General features: G+C 35.3%; 1 protein-coding gene across 4 annotated transcripts in view; it reads right to left on the reverse strand.

The window, feature by feature from the left end:
* Positions 1–392: 392 nt before the first annotated feature.
* Positions 393–16440, reverse strand: part of PLA2R1 (phospholipase A2 receptor 1) — a 116059-nt gene continuing 100011 nt past the window's right edge. For 2 of the 4 annotated variants that reach the window (XM_027591079.2, XM_027591082.2), the window contains 9 exons: positions 16106–16236; positions 15601–15748; positions 11763–12001; positions 10026–10194; positions 8494–8634; positions 7878–7994; positions 6551–6727; positions 4129–4161; positions 393–4005 (listed from right to left, as the gene is read on the reverse strand). In XM_027591079.2, coding sequence (XP_027446880.1) covers positions 3791–4005; positions 4129–4161; positions 6551–6727; positions 7878–7994; positions 8494–8634; positions 10026–10194; positions 11763–12001; positions 15601–15748; positions 16106–16236 — 1370 coding nt within the window. In that variant the 3' untranslated portion in view covers positions 393–3790. The remainder of the gene's footprint in view (positions 4006–4128; positions 4162–6550; positions 6728–7877; positions 7995–8493; positions 8635–10025; positions 10195–11762; positions 12002–15600; positions 15749–16105; positions 16237–16440) is intronic. The other 2 variants (XM_027591081.2, XM_027591080.2) reach the window with 2 other exon arrangements.

A 16440-nucleotide genomic window follows, 5' to 3' on the forward strand; every position in this document is an offset into this window, starting at 1 on the left:
CACAGTGAGAGAGGGAACACAAGCAGGGGGAGTGGGAGAGGGAGAAGCAGGGAGCCCGATGCGGGGCTCGATCCCAGGACCCTGAGATCATGACCTGAGCCAAAGGTAGACATTTAATGACTGAGCCACCCAGGCACCCCAAGATGTCAGGTTCTTATATCTATACTCCCTTTGCTTTCACCAGAAATTTCCCCAGAAATACCTTCTCTGGCAATAGTTAGGGGCTGCATGAGATAGTCTTAAACAAAAGTAGTAGTTATCATTTCTCTTGTTACTCTGTATAATGCGTATTAACTTAGAATATCCCAACATGGAATTTCTCACTCATCACTTCATCCTTTCATCAAAAAATGTATAAACACAGGGAAAGACATGAGGCTTTATACTGGTTTTAGAATTCCTTTATTAAAAGAAGCTTCATTAACATCATGACTTTGAATTTTTTCCCTTTGTTTGGTGCCATGAAGGATTTTCCCAAGATAAAGCATCATAGCAAGATTTGGGGTGAAAGCCATGTTTTTGTTGTTGTTGTTGTTTTGTTTTGTTTTCTAAGGTAGAGATAGGCATTTGTACAAGAGAGGTGGAAAAGAAGAACCAGCATGACACTATGCTGTCACATGTGTTCTCATACAAGTTAATTCTAAGAAAGAATATATATGAAGGTTAAAGATTCTGGAAACTGAGCTCCTTAAAAATATCCATGGCCCTCTGTTCCTTGGAAATCTTTATGTACTTTCAGGGTATGTGTCCTTAGCATGAAGACTGTTAACTTAAAGAATGTATTTCAATAGTCCACGAAAGCTACATACTTAATCAAAGATAGGTCCTAAGTTAGCTTCTGTCAGGTAGAGGTAGGAGACCCATTGGAGGACTCCAAGGCCCTCTAAGTTGGAGGCCCTCCTATATAGGAGATGCCTGGACCCATGAATGCAAAGTCCTCCTGCAAAACCACTGTCGATGAGAAATAAACCTTTGCTGTGTTCAGCCACTGAGATTTTGGGATTGTTTGCTACAGCACTTAGCCTCCCCTAATAGAGTAACTGATGTGCTAGATAGATCTCACTACTGCAGAGATGAAGTGGCCTTGTATAGCTGCAGTGTTCAGGCAGAGAATTCAATGGGAGTCACAGCCAATATACTGAGGGTAAGGCAGTGCCAGGGAGAGCCAGAATGGAGCCAAATCAAAGAGAATAGACTACAGATTGCACCAACTACAGGCTTCATATCTGATGCCAGCTAAGTTCACAGGAGTGGGACCAGACAACTACCCTCAGTGGACACAAATAACACATATTTATAGTCACTTATCACCTTCTCCCCCCAGTACTACAACAACACAAGTTTTCATATATCCAACACCATTCTGAGGAAGAAAAGGAAACTTCTAAAGACTGTTTATCTAAAGAGATCATCTAATCCACCCTTGATAGGAAGTGGAACTTTCAACTGAAGAAGCATTTAAACTAAAAGAGGACTGCTGGAATTGGAAGAGCCCAAGGTATATTTAATTGTAAAATCCAAGATTTTCCATTACCCAGAGTTATGGATAATAATTGATATATTTTTTTTTTTTGGAGAGGGGCACATTAATTATGTGTGAATGAGTTTGTGACCCTGATGCTTTTTTGTTTTTCATGCTATAGCTATGAAATCTAGTTCAGATTAAAAATAGATGTGCAAAAAGTTTTTTAAAGTGCACATCTATAAATAAAACATAATATTTCAGTACTTTCTATTTCTGAAATTTCAGTAATGGGAAGGAGTACATGATCTTGTCCATGGGGACAGATTCTCCAGAAATGTAGCTCAATACTAAATAGCAAAGTACAGAGCATTGACAAACAGAGCAATTTCTTTCTGCAAAACCACTTTATTAATGACATACTTTGTCAAATTGCTATGTGTGACTATTACACTTCAATATACCTTGACTAGAAGGATAATTGATTAGCAGTTTTTACCAAGCCCACTGAAAAGAACAGAATTTTAATTTCACTTGACAGATTTTTAAATCAGGCTTTTATACCACCTGGTTAGTTCAAGCCAATTATTCTTGTGTGTTCTAAATAGACAACCGCTACATAATAGAATATCTTTTAAAAAATGAAGTCTCAAAACTTAAAAAAAAATTATGGAAGTAGATCGTCCTAGTGAGTAAGCTACACACCAGTAGCAAAGAGCCACTTTTGGAAGTTGTATTAACTGTTTCAGGCCACGAGGACTCCACTCTTAGGGTATGTTCATCAAATTCTATTTCTAAGGATGATGGCTTTTCACTTAGAGATTCACTCATCTTTTCTCCCAGAGCTCCACCTTGTGACTAGTGGCCACTAGTTTTCAGGGCAGCAGGATGTAATAATTAAAACGCACACTCTGGGGAGGCCTTGAGATTCCCCCAGTTCCTCTCTATCACAAGACCTTACTTAATTTTCATAAACACCTGGTATTTTCTACTTATGAATTTCTTTACTGGATTTCTCTCACTTTCCTCTCATTGGAAAATAAGTGACATAAAAACAAGTTCTCATTAATTTGCTCACCCCAATCCATCCGGTTTCTAGAATGGCATGTGGTTCTTCATAGGAATGCAGGGAACAGTTATGGAATGAGTAAACTTTAAAATGTTTATTCTGAAGTCACTTTTCCATAATGAGAAATTTGTGAAGGAAAGTCAAATCTGTGATATTCAATTTGTGGACAGTATCATGCTATTAATCATTATTTACCAACAGCATTAACTAGTCCAACACAAACAGAGATGGTTCTTAAGAACCATAGTTTACTAAATAGAACACCCCACATAAACCCGTTTATATAGCAAAAGTATCTAGATTATAATTGGAGAGTCATTTATTTAGTACTTCTCAATATATCTTCTAGTGTGGTTCTAATGGTACTGTAATTCATATCTTCATTTTTCCCCCTTTAGATTTAAATTATATTTTATATTTTTTAGTTGTTAGGAGAGTTATATATTATTTTATACCTTTAGTTTTAATAAAGGCCATGAGTTTTAACTATAGCAAAACTTCAATAAATTCCTTTAAGCTTATCTATATTTTAAAATAACAAACAGTCATCATTTAGTAAATGAAGGTTTTAGGCCACAATATGTAGTTGCTTATGCAAGTGTGCTGCTAACCAAGACTTTCCCTATTTAAAGACAGGTAATTTTTCTTCTTTAGTTGGAGAAGTCAGAACTAATAAAAACAAACATCACCCTAAATATTAGTTTAGAGCCCAGAATGTGTGAGTTTTAAGCTTAGAAATTTGTTTTCTAAACCCTGATGCTAAAATGATTGAATTAGAAAACAAACAAGAAACCTCTCAGAAACCTTTAACTTTTCGTCTTGTGTACAAGCATAGAGTTATAAAATTTGTTTTGCTTCCTCTCTTTTTTAATGAAATGAGTGTGAGTAAATGTCTGAATAGATATCAAATTAGTTTGAAAATTCTTTTTAAATTTCAGTAGAAACATATTAATACAAAACCTATTATTCACATTGGTTCGAGAGTCTTCAATAGGGAGTAACTTTTAATAGTTCTTGTTTTCTGACTAGTAACCATTGTATAATTTCCCCATTTTAAGAATAGATCACAGTTTGGGGAAATGAATAAATCAACACCCATCTGATTTGGTTACAGTTCAAAACCAGTAATCAGTTTAAGAATAATTAAAATAGTGACACAATTCACATTATAGTGGCATCTGGTATGTAAAGGAAAATGCAGGGGAGACTCCTCTTGTCTTTAATTATCGTTAGGGCTGTAGCATTCTCTGAATTCATTGTTACTGGTCATTCTTCTCAAGATCACAAATGAGAATATTTTCTTCCAAATGTACTGTACTGAAGTTGGCTGTAGGGTAGTAAGGATTCCTAAACTGTGCAAGTCTCCTGAAGATACCTCTATTGTGCTTGTATATGCAGAAGGAAATTGTGAAAAGTGCCAGAATTACTATCAGTGTCAATGCTACTGCAAGAGGTACAATACTGTGACTTGGTCCTAAAAAAGATGAAGAAAGGAAAAGTTCAATGACAATGAGTTAGGATAGATACTGTCACATAGTTACTTTCTATATTATTATTTCTAAGAGAAATCAAAATGTTCTGTACTGTTCAAACCTACCTTTTCCTGAGTGCTCCTTTACTGGGTGAATATCTAAAACCAAAAAAAAACAAAAAACAAAAAAACAAAAAAAAAAAACCTGAGATGAAAATTTTCTTTTAATTCAGCAAAATTATGTTATTATTTATAGCAGGGCTCAGCAAACTATGGTTCATGGATCAGATCTGGTGCCTGTTTTTATAAATAATGTTTTATTGGAACTCAGCCACACTCATCCGTTTATGTATCATCTGTGGCTGCTTTCACGCTACAATGGCAACATGACAGAGACTATATGGCCCCCAAAGCCTAAAATATTTACTGTCTGGCCCTTTACAAGAAAATTTTGCTGACCCCTGATTTATTGTAATCATTATCATTGCTCACAAACACATATGCTGCTTTTTTTTTTAAAGCTGAAAAAGTTCCATCCAGTCTCAGCACTGTGCTGCAATAAAAATACAAATAAAATATAGTCCCTGCCTGCATGGAACTAAGTTTTGTTAAGCTCTGAGATGGAGTTTGTCCAGCAATGATAATCTCTTTACCTCCACGCAAGGATTTTCAAATCAGCAGCTTCTCACCTTTGCGATCTCAAGAAACTTGGGAAATGAATAATAGCTCCCCCATTCAAAAAATTGGAGGGTTCTGTTTGAGGATTTTCTACTGTAGAAATGTATCTCTTTCAAGTAGGCTCTATCTCTAAATTTGAGCTCTGCTATTTTTAATCCAGGTAAAGATCCAGAGAAATATGTAGAGAATGACTCAGAGGAAGATCAGTAAAAGGATTGGGAGTGGAGAAAGCACCTTGGTGCAGTACTTATGCCCATTCATTCTACACACTTAAAAGAGATTTAAAAGAAACATTGTCACCAACAGCAAAACCACATTAACAAAACTTGTTTTTGCATCTTAAAAATAATACCACATACTTTTTCGTAATACTATTGAAAACATATATTATATGTGTGTAAAGACACTTTTTAAAGAAAGACTTAAAAGAATATTTATTCTCTGGATGCATGCAGTGGGCAGATATAGAAGGAGCATGTAGAGTCAGAATATTTGGAGCATGGTCCTTGATGTAGCCCCGGTTTGGACAAGTGCTTTTCTCATCTGTAAAATGGGAATATTGTACCTGCTCCACTGCCTTAGGAAGTTGCTGTGAGGGATGAAAGAGGTGTCCTCTATACTATAGGAAGATTTAAAGTCCGGTACAGACACGAGGTATTTCTGATCTGTTCTTGAAATTGAATGCTATTGATCACTTGGGCACACTACTTATTAGGCTTAGTCATGTTTTCCACAAGAGTTGCTATCCACACTACTGGGCTTAACCATTGGTGCAGACACCTACCAGTTTTTTCTCCTTCATTCCCACCCAGTGTCTAATCAGATCACCAAAGCCTGATGATTCTCTTTTCCCATTTCTACTCTTCCTCGTGTTCCTAGTTCTATCATTCAAATTACAGCTGCATCCCTTTACATCTGGATGAGTGTGATTTCACAGCAGGTGTCTACAGAACACATAGGGTTTCCCTGTCTTCTTCACCATGAAGTCCAGCTCTTGAGACTGGTACTCTGCGAATGGATCCTACATTACTGTCCAGTTTTATTCCCATCACCACCTAACGTGAGCCCTTTACTCTAATATAAGCTTATTCTCAATTGCTGCCTTTAGTCATACTGGGACTTTTGTCTAATATGGCTTCCCTTCTCTATTCTCTTTATTTTTTGGGATTCCAAAACCTTATCTCTTCTCAGAAACCTTCACCAGCAGCCGAGGCCACACCAATTCCTCCTTCTCTGCAATACTGGCATTTAGAAATGTTGTGATTATTATTAAAAACACATTTCTACTGTTCATGATCATTGTTAACATCCTATCTTAGAAATCTCTGTATTGTTTGCAACTGACTAGAATTTTCTGGCTTAGATTTCTAAAATTATTATTTCTTTTTATCACCACAAACTATGTAGCTGAAGATAAAGTTAAACTATGACTTTTATAATATATTATGGCTAGCAACAGAGAATCACATCTACTTATCCACAGCAAGAATATCTAGGCCTAGATTATATTTTCTGGGACCGAAGATGAATCTTAAAATTTCTGAGTAGCAGTTGCCAGAATAAGCGTTAATAATAAGCTGGTTAATATTACTAGATCTATTTTTTTGAGGTTAAACTGCTTTTTTGCCCATTAACGGCTAGGGTGACACTGGAAAGTCATAGTCTTTATAATGATTTTTTTCTTCATATTAGAGAAAGGAGGAGCTGAAATGTCCTCTGACTTACTTGATGTCGAATAAGATGATAATGTTAGAATCTATCTGAATACTCCCCGAATACTTGGATTTTCAAAGCTTTAAATGCTAAAGAGGTGGGTCAACATTAGTCAGGGTAGAATCAAAATGAAGAATTATCCTCTGGCTTTACCCACCTGCTCCCATTTTGCATATAAATCCTTTTTTTTCTTGACATGGGGATAACTGCCATACTCCTTCGGGGATCCTCAGGGCAATACATAGATGGGGTTTGACATGATCCATCTCTGGCTTCCGAATGCCCCAATTTGACTGGTCTGTGGGAGTTCCATCAAACCACTTTGTGGTTTCATCTGTGGAAAAATTGCTGACTTACTATGAATTATATGTACAATTATCAAATACACTAAGACTGGAATGAACCATAAAAAGCAGCTCCTCGACTTAAGGAGACTGTCTTCTTATCTGATGCAAGCAACTCAGTAGGTACAGTCATGAACTCAACATCAAAATGTAGGTATTAGTGAATTTGCCTTGTGAACAGCTCTTTCCATTTGTTTTAGATATACTGTTTTAATTTAGTTCATTTAGAATATCATCTTTCTTAAGGTAACAGTGTGAATTTTGAAATATTCCCTAGCATTATAGTCAATTTAAAGAAATCATTTTAAGTCCTAACATCTATATCATTGCAAAATAGCTCACTTTCTAAAATAATTATACAGTGAATTTCCTTAAAAAGCAATCCACGGGTATACTAAGGTGTGGGAGCAATGATAGAGTCCATCCATGTGTAAGCAATAATGGGGGTACATTGTCTGAAAGGATTTAAAACCAACAATAAAAGTAACTAAAAGTCGGTCATCTTTTTATTGTCACAATGGACTAGAAATTCTAAACGATGTCTGTGATTGAAACACTCCCCCTTATCAGAGTGGCCCCACCTTCCACCTTGGTATACCACTGTAATAAGTTCTCCATACCAATTAAGATAATTTTCTTTATAAGTACTTTCAACAACCATCAATTACATAGAGAGAAGAATGCCATGCTCTCATTTGATCACAAACCCTGGTTTTTATGAGAAGCAAATAATTTTAATAGCACAATTTATCCCTGAAACATTTCTATAACTCTGTTGTGCTCTTATAACATTGAAGAATAATCTGGGTATTTTCAAATAAATAGGGTTTTGTTGTCTATGACTAAGTCTGTGAACACAAATTTCCATCCAAGAATCTTCATGATGTGAGGGTAAGTATAAGATAAACTTGTTGTTTACTTGTTTTCATTTTTGGTATTGTAGGATTATTTCAAGGGACACAAGGGTATAGAAAAGGGTTAGTGATATTGTCTTTGGAAGAAATGGCTTTAGGATTCATGCTATTTTTCACAGCAAATGTATCCAAGAAGAGCTTTCTGGTTTGCAGATGCCATTTTCATCAATCTTGACCACCATGTATTTATTTATGCCCTCTCCTCTTCTCTACCCAAATCACTTACTGTCACCATCAAACTGAGCATTCAACCAAACCATCTGGACAGAAGAACCAAAAGCAAAAAGCTCTTCTAGGAGAAATGAATTTTCATCCTCATCCTTGATTGTTAAAAGATTAGATCCTATAAAAGAAATAAGCAGTAAATAAGTATTTGTGTTTATGTGTAATACAATTTTAAAAATCTCTCCCATACCATAATTTATAAAGCTCAGTCTTTGCAGAGTGAAAATTTCTATTGTAAATAAGTGATTTTTGATTAAAAATTTAAAAGTTATACCACATTTATTAAAAGATACAAGGTTGTGCTTAAGAAATCAAAGCATAGAATATTAATTTTAGGGAACTTTAAAAATTTATAATTCAAATGCATTCAAAAGGAACATTTTCTTGGGAAAGTGTAGTATTCTGAGACATCATTTAGGTTTTCAAATTCTATCCTGGACATTGAATTTCATAGATAAACCATCCTCAAACAAGCAAATTCAATAGTATTTATTTTTTCAATTTTTTTGTTGCTCCTAAAGTCACTAAATAATCAGACAAATGAAGAAAACCACATTGTTTACTGAAATGTCAAGAAGGAATGCATTGAAAGCATTTTACCATCACAAAAGAATTACCTTCCTTTTTGCAAAATTCATGAGCAGCCTCAAAACTCATACTGTCTAGGACTGTAGAAAAACTGTAGCAATTACTTTTGAATTTTATCCAGGGAATAGAAGTTTCTGAGCACAAGTCTGGGTGTCCATATGGTTTTGTTTCTACGAACAAAAATCAGTTATGATTTTAGGGTGGTGACTGGGTTCATTTATTAAGATAAACATTGCACTAAATTCTATGACAGACTAAGATAAATATGTGTAATGAGATTTTCATGATAATACTCTGAAAGAGTGGGTTTAATAAAAATGATTATAAAACCAAGACTGGTTTGTAGCATTTCTGGCAAAAATAATCTTTACCTACACATAACGGTATATTAATGCATAGCTTCTTAGTCTTAATTTGGGTGCTGCATGGGTGCTGCTGTCTTTCCTGTTTATAATTGGTATCCTAAAGGTTGGAAAAACTGGGGCATGTGATTCATAGAAATACTGGAAACTGAATGAAGTTAGCAAGAGGCACTTCCAAATGTACAAAATGTGATCTGTGCAGTGCTGAATATTATAGATTTAGAAAATCCTCACCAGCCAATCAACCTATGAGAGAAAAATAATGCATTCAGTAAAGTAACATAGCATAACAAAACATAATACATAACTAAGGGACATTTCAGGTGGACTTTGCTTTAGAGGTCAAGCATGAGAGTCAAATCCATGCTGAGATCCTAATTGTGTATGGCTGTGGGCATGTTACCTAACCTCCTCACACTTTGGTTTCTTTATCTATAAAAAGAGAGCTAACAACATCTTTCTTACCTGAGAAATTTATTTTTTAAAATTTTTTCTTCTAAATAATCTCTATACCCAACATGGGACTCAAACTCCTGACCCTGAGATTAAGAGTTGCATGCTCTACTGACTGATCCAACCAGTGTGCCCCTACAAAGAAGTTTAAATGAGCTAGTGTCTGACACTTCTTAAACACTCAATAAATGCAATGCTATTGAAAAGGGGAGGATAACTTTTATGGTGTTTTAGAAGCAGAATTAGCTTTTCCTTCATACGTGCTCTTAATGCGGGTTTCTAGCCTGATCTCCCACCTCTTCTTACTGGTACCCTGCCATGCAGGCAAATCTCAACACCAGCTTTGCTTTATACATGTTCAGTTCTTTCTTCCTTCCATATCTTTGCCCAAACTTTTCTGCTCAGAATGCCTCTCCATGTCCCATCTTTGTCTGACTACATCCCATCTATTCTTCAAGGCCAGTCTCCATAGTCATGTCCTTCAAGAAGTCTTTCTACTTATTCTCAAGTGGATATGATATGTTCTCTTTCCTGCTAATCCCCACAACACTTGCTACCTCTTTTCCATCATTTGGTAGCCCTGCCTGGTATAATAGTTATTTGTTTGAACAGCACCTAGCAGACCAGAGGCTTCTTGAGGACAGATACTTCGTATTACTCTTACTCATAGCTCCTGCTTAGCACAGTGCCTTGCACACAGTAGGTTCCCAGTATGTATTTATTGAGTTGAATAAAATTGAACCTACCAGTAGGTACATGACAAATTGCTCCTTGAAGAAATGACTCACAGGCTGTGCTACTCCAGCGCCCACTGGTGTCAGCAAAAACACAGTCACCCAAGATGGATGACTCATCATCTTTCCAAAAAGTGAAGGAAGATTTGGTTCCATCTGACCAGTCAAAATTAAGACCATTCTGTGGAGGGAAATTGAGCCATCATTTCCTTGCTAGGACTGCTGGTGGCATTACTCAATGCTGTTTGAGCAGCCCTTACTTCACACATAGATTTATATTTCCACATCTAGACTTATTTTTCAGGGGGTCTAGGACAGCTTGTGAATATGGCCTGACAAAAAGAAATACCTGTCACAACAATATCTTTTTTAGTTTTTGGGAATCCTTGGTTCCCTGCCACCATAATTTCCCAGTAAGCAATCAGAGCGAAATTGATCAATATCTTGTTCTTGACACCAAAACAAATTTCCGATTGATCAAAGATTCATACATAAAATTGAAAACGTAAGTGCTAAAGAGAACTTGGCTAAATATTTTATGCTCTTGATGTGGGGAAAATCTTTTCAAGTCTGATACAAAATCCAGAGGCCATAATGCAAAATTGACTACATGACGTTAAAACATTATGTAATGCAAAACTACAATAAAACAACCATAAAATGCCATTCTCTCACCTATCCCAATGGCAAGGATTAAAATTTTGATAATATCCAGTATTGGTAATGATATGAAAAAATGACATGTTATCATAGTTGTTGGCATGTAAATCAGTACGAATTTTTGGTGGGCAATATGGCACTATTTCTTAAAATTTAAAAGTGTGCTTAGCAATTTCTCTTCTAGGAATTTATCCAACTTGCACAAAGATGTTTGTTTGTATTATTTGTAATTGTGAAGAACTGAGAAGAACGCAAATTTCTATTCAGGGGAGAATGGTATGCTATATCCTTATGTGGTGCTGTCCCAAAGAGTGTGTTGGATTTTTATGTGCTGACATGGAAAGCTGTATAAGGCATATTAAACAAAAAGCAAGTTTAAGGACAGCACATATAGTATGACCTCATTTGTACTTGAAAAACAATATAGATATTCATTCATTATGTGTATATATGTGTATAAGTAGAAAATTTCTAAATGACACACAAGAAACTGTTTACAAGTGATTATCTTTGGGGAGTAGAACCAGAGGCTGGGATAGAATAGATAGATTTTACTTTTCACTACTTTGAGCGTATAATACTTTTACTTAAAAAAAGAGAAAACTAAAAAGGTCTTACTTTCCAAAATACATCCTGAGAGGGAGAGAAAACCAATGTGTTAAATTCCAAGGGGGTACTGAATTAATTAATAATCACATTTCTAGGCAGGAAGCATGATCCATTTTTCTTGGGGATTTCTTAAATGCAACAAATTACTCAAATGCAGGTGCTTGAGTTTAAGATGTGTTCCATTGCCCACATGAGGCAGTATCCCCAGATACCCAGAAATTTTCAGAGGACCTTTGAAGGGCATTAATTCCCAGAAATTAGGCAAGTGGATGTATACTCTAAAAAGGTATACTCTTAATTTGTAGTCGTAGGCTCTTCATAAGGTTGGTCAGTAGTTTTTCTATAAACCAATTACTTAAATGTTACATTTACTATTATTTCTGGGAATTTTTTTGTATTAATTTCAGTTGCCATATCACTAAGGAGGTAGATGTAAAACTTACTTATGCAGGGATGTTCCAAGGGATTTAAGATACCTACATCTGCAGTGAATAGTCCAATCCAGTGGGCATGTCCTAGCCGGTTGAGGATAACAGTGAGGAAGGACTGGTGATATTGATCTGTAATGCTGGCCAATTCTGCTCCATGCATTAGGCAGGTTTTTATTGCTGTATACCAAGTCATATTTGCATTAATTATTTTGTAAGTTCTGTTCCCATATTCCAAGGTATTGGGGACTGGATACATATCAGATGTATTTATGCTGTGTCCAGAGGTATCTAGAACAAGAACAACAAAAAAATCATTTTTAGCATCTGGTTGAGAAAGAGGAAAGGCAAAGCTTAGTTTGGATCCCTGTCATAATGGTCCATTCTGTGGTTAACGTCAGAGTTTTCCACCCCAGAACTATTTCAAAATGAGGATAATACCTGAAAGCATAGGTGATGCTAAAGAATGAGAATGTTTAGGAAATGAGTGTCTTTAAAAGTATACACATATAGGGGCACCTGGGTGGTTCAAGCATTAAGCATCTGCCTTCGGCTCAGGTCATGATCTCAGGGTCCTGGGATCAAGCCCCGCATCGGGCTCCCTGCTCAGCGGGAAGCCTGCTTCTCCCTCTCCCACTCCCCCTGCTTGTGTTCCCTCTCTTGCTGTGTCTCTGTCAAATAAATAAATAAAATCTTTAAAAAAATAAAAATAAATAAAAGTATACACATAGTTAACCATTTCTCGATTTCCTATTTTTTTTACTGTCCCTTTTTAAACTGACCACTTTGATGGAACTGATCTCCTTAGGCAGGTTTTATTCCACTCCGTACACCCGGCCTAACACACATTGCTCTGGCAGAACTTACTTACTTACTTACTAAGAGAATATTGACATATATTATGTCGTCATATACAATGTTGCAGACATAATTTTACAAGTGCATTTTCTCAAATACCACCGTTTATTAAATTTGAGATTGCATGATAGTTGCTATCATGTTTAATGTTTACATGCATAAATTCTAAAAATAAGTTTTAAAATTACATTAATAAACACTTAAAATATACACAGTTCCATAAAGACTTCCTACTAATATGTCATCTATCAGAGTCGAGATTTACAAATTAAAAGGCAAGGTTTTCCCAGACATGATCAGTGGTGCTTTCTTTTTCATGAGTGACAGATTATGTGACAGCTAAGCCCGTGTTTTTACACGCAAGATATTTCCTCTTTAATATGTGCACTTGCCTTTTTGTTCTACACTATATTATGTACTAGGATAGGCTTATTTTAGGAAACCTAAAACAGAGAAATAAGACAAGAATTTCTGAACTGTCTGATCCAAAGTAGCTGGAATATTTCCCTGTTTACTGGTTTTATTACATTTGGGGTTGAAAAGGAGCACGCTGAAGTGTAGACAGGTCAGAAGACCTAGGAATCAAGCCCACTCCTGACTATACAGGGCTAAGTGACGTTGGGAAAATAAGTAATCCCGCCAAACCTCAAATTTTTGTTCTGTAAGAAATGAGTAAGGCCTTCCTTAGAGGGGTGTGGGTAGGATTCAGAGATAACCATATAGGGCACTAATTGGAATTCAGTATTTAGAACATAGTACCTGGAACACAGCAGGTGCTCAGTAAATGTTGGTTCTTTATGCCAAGTAAAAATGGCAAAATGGGAATTTGACTTTTACCTGAAAATGTGACCTCCATATAATAGTAGTTCGTATTGTAAAACCAAAGTGAAATTAACCTATTTACCAACGAAATTGTGATGGAGTACACTTTTATACCTGTTTATTCTTCACTAGGGGTCTGTATGCCAGCCTATGTACCAATTCTAAGGTTATTTTTTTAAAAACCCAGTATAATATCATGGTAGATTTTTAAAAATCATAATAATTGGTAAGATTAAGGTAACTGAAATTTTTCATATGTGTGACGAAAATACCAATTTGATTGTTTCCCCCAATATATATCTGTATTTTCACACATATAGAATTCTCCATGTGTAATTGATTCCATCAAACTTCAAAACATAAGTGATTTTGAGCAACATGATTTTGCCACCCATTGACCTAAAAAAGAAAGAGCTATTGGAAACCACATCCCAAAATGGGGCTCTTGACTTTGTCCTTGTCTCCCTGTTATTTAGAAATCTTTATCTTTCAGGCAGTTAGACTTTAGGCTCTAAGTCCAATGTAAGCACATATTTATATGGCAAATAAAGAAGTGGAGCATAATTTGGGCATCTATTGTAGGCTACTGGAATTTGTGTAGTTACATTCTTCTTCCAGACCTGCACTATCCAATATGGTAGCAAATGCACTATTGTGCATTTGAAATGTGGTCTGTCTAAATGGAGATGTGTTGTGAAATACTGTCTGGATTTCAACGACCTACTACAAAAAAAAAAGAATGTAAGAGATCTCATTAATATTTTTTATATTGGCTATACGTTGAAACGATAATTTGCTGGATGTATCAGTTTAAATACGTTATTATAATTATAATTAATTTCAAAAAAAGAATTTGTGTAGTTAAATAATATATTTTTTGGAAATAATAATAGAAACAACTATCATTTGTTAATATGCTGGCAAGTTGCTAAGCATTGTATATACATAGAGTCTGTGAGATAGTAATTATCCCACTTGACAGATGTGGAAATCAAGTTCAGAGAAGATAAGAAACTTCACTGACAGTTATTTACCAAGATGGGGAAGGAACCCAAGTAGGTTGTGAACTCCAGTGCCTATACTCTCAACCACAGCTACTTTATACTATGTCTAAAAGAACATATACATTGTTAGTCCCAAAACTATGAGACCTCGAATATGTTATTTACTTTTTCTAAGCCTCAAGTTTCTCATCTGTTACATGGGGAGACTTTTACCTACCTATCCTAGCATTGTTGGGAGGCTTTTATGCCTTAATGCTTCTGAAGCCAAGGCACAGTGCCAGGTATATCATAAGTGTGTAAGTACATGGTATATTGATATTTCTTTCCCTACAAAACTCTACTCTTCTCATAATACTCTTGCTATAACTGACTGGGTATCTTCATTCAGTTCCCGACTATTATTATGTTTAAGTGATAACTGTGAATTAGGAAATGGCGCTTCCCTGGAATTGCTTTTCTGGGGATGACACTTAGTGCATTAAAGAGTTCACATGCATGCAACACTAAGAGGTATAATTAATATTCCAAGTAAGTATATATACCACAGCCTGCCTAGAGTTCCACCCAGCTCCAGACACAAACTATGGTTTTCTAGAGTAGCATGGTACAGGGAAGCCTTGCACTTGGTGAAAGCATGAGGTATGAGCTATTGTTGTTGTTCTTGCTGTTTTTATTTTTATTATTCAAGGTCACTTACAGTGCATCTGCCCTGATCATCAACCCCCCTGACTGTGTGTAATAGTATGGCTTTTGTATTTCACACCAAAAGTCACTGGAGGTTCTGATCATCAGCTCTAGTAACATGCTACATGCCATATTTAGCCACAGAGGGCATTTTTAGGTTTCCAAGAAAGTGGGAAATATTAGTTTGTTTATTTCTCTGATTCTTTCCCAACATTTTCTTAATGTCTTTTTCATTACCTGAATACACTCATAAATCCAGAACAAGGCAATTAAGCCATTTAATATGGCCAAAATGGATGCATAAATGTGGTCATCTCTCAAGCGGTCTCTGTAGTCTTTGGAACCCCACTAAAGAGTATAATCCTGGGGTAGTGGAGATTAAATGAGTAAATATATGTAAAACTCAAAAAGTGCCTGGCACTGGTAGTTATGAAAATGACAGTCATACAGTGTGTAAAACAAATATGGAAGAGAAGAGTGGGGCATAGAGATGAAAGGAATAAAAAAGCAAATGTTTCTTACCCTGTATTCTTTCACAAACAAACCCATGACCTTCTTTGCCACAGTCTTCAAAATACCATTTTCCAGTGAAATGAAAATTAGTATTACTTGATAGCAAGGCACAGAGAGTAATATGTTTTTGAACTTCAGTGGTGTTATGACTTGGAATCTTTAAAAAGATACATATGTTTTTTTAAAAAATGGTAACATATAGCATTATTATAACACTGATATTTTTATCAAGGACAATTTAAAAAATTCAAACAGTATTATTCCTTTATTTGCATTTAATTAACCTGTTCACAGATCACTTCATAACCTACAAGATAAATAATTATTGTGATAGTAATTACATTAATGGAACACATGAAAATGATATGTAATTACATTATTAAAATTAATATATTAATAACAGACTAATACAAATTTATGCCTATAAAGTATAGGAAGTAAAAAAATACTTTAGTAAGTATCAAATAGGATTTCTTGGTAAAATGATTTCTAAAAAATAAATCTGAAAACTTACATTTATTACATCAAATGGAGACCAGTTAGAATATGCCACAGGCTTTCCATTTACCCATTTTTCATAATTATCATTTTGTAACCCTATCCACACATTAGTGGTCTGGCCAAAAAGATTCATAGTAATGAAAGCTGAAAAACAGGAATACATTATCAAATTTAATACCATATAAACCATTTGGGTAATCATAGAATTCTGTTTATAGTTATGATTTTATTTAAATGACAGCAAAACTTAATTACCAATCAGTTGTAGGAATTTGTTACTTTGTTCTTATTAAGGTAATGCAGTCTCTTTCACTTCTGTTTCGGTTTAAATTGACAGACATTAGCTGG

This window comes from Zalophus californianus, chromosome 3, assembly GCF_009762305.2.
Source record: "Zalophus californianus isolate mZalCal1 chromosome 3, mZalCal1.pri.v2, whole genome shotgun sequence".
NCBI classification, from domain to species: Eukaryota; Metazoa; Chordata; class Mammalia; order Carnivora; family Otariidae; genus Zalophus; species Zalophus californianus.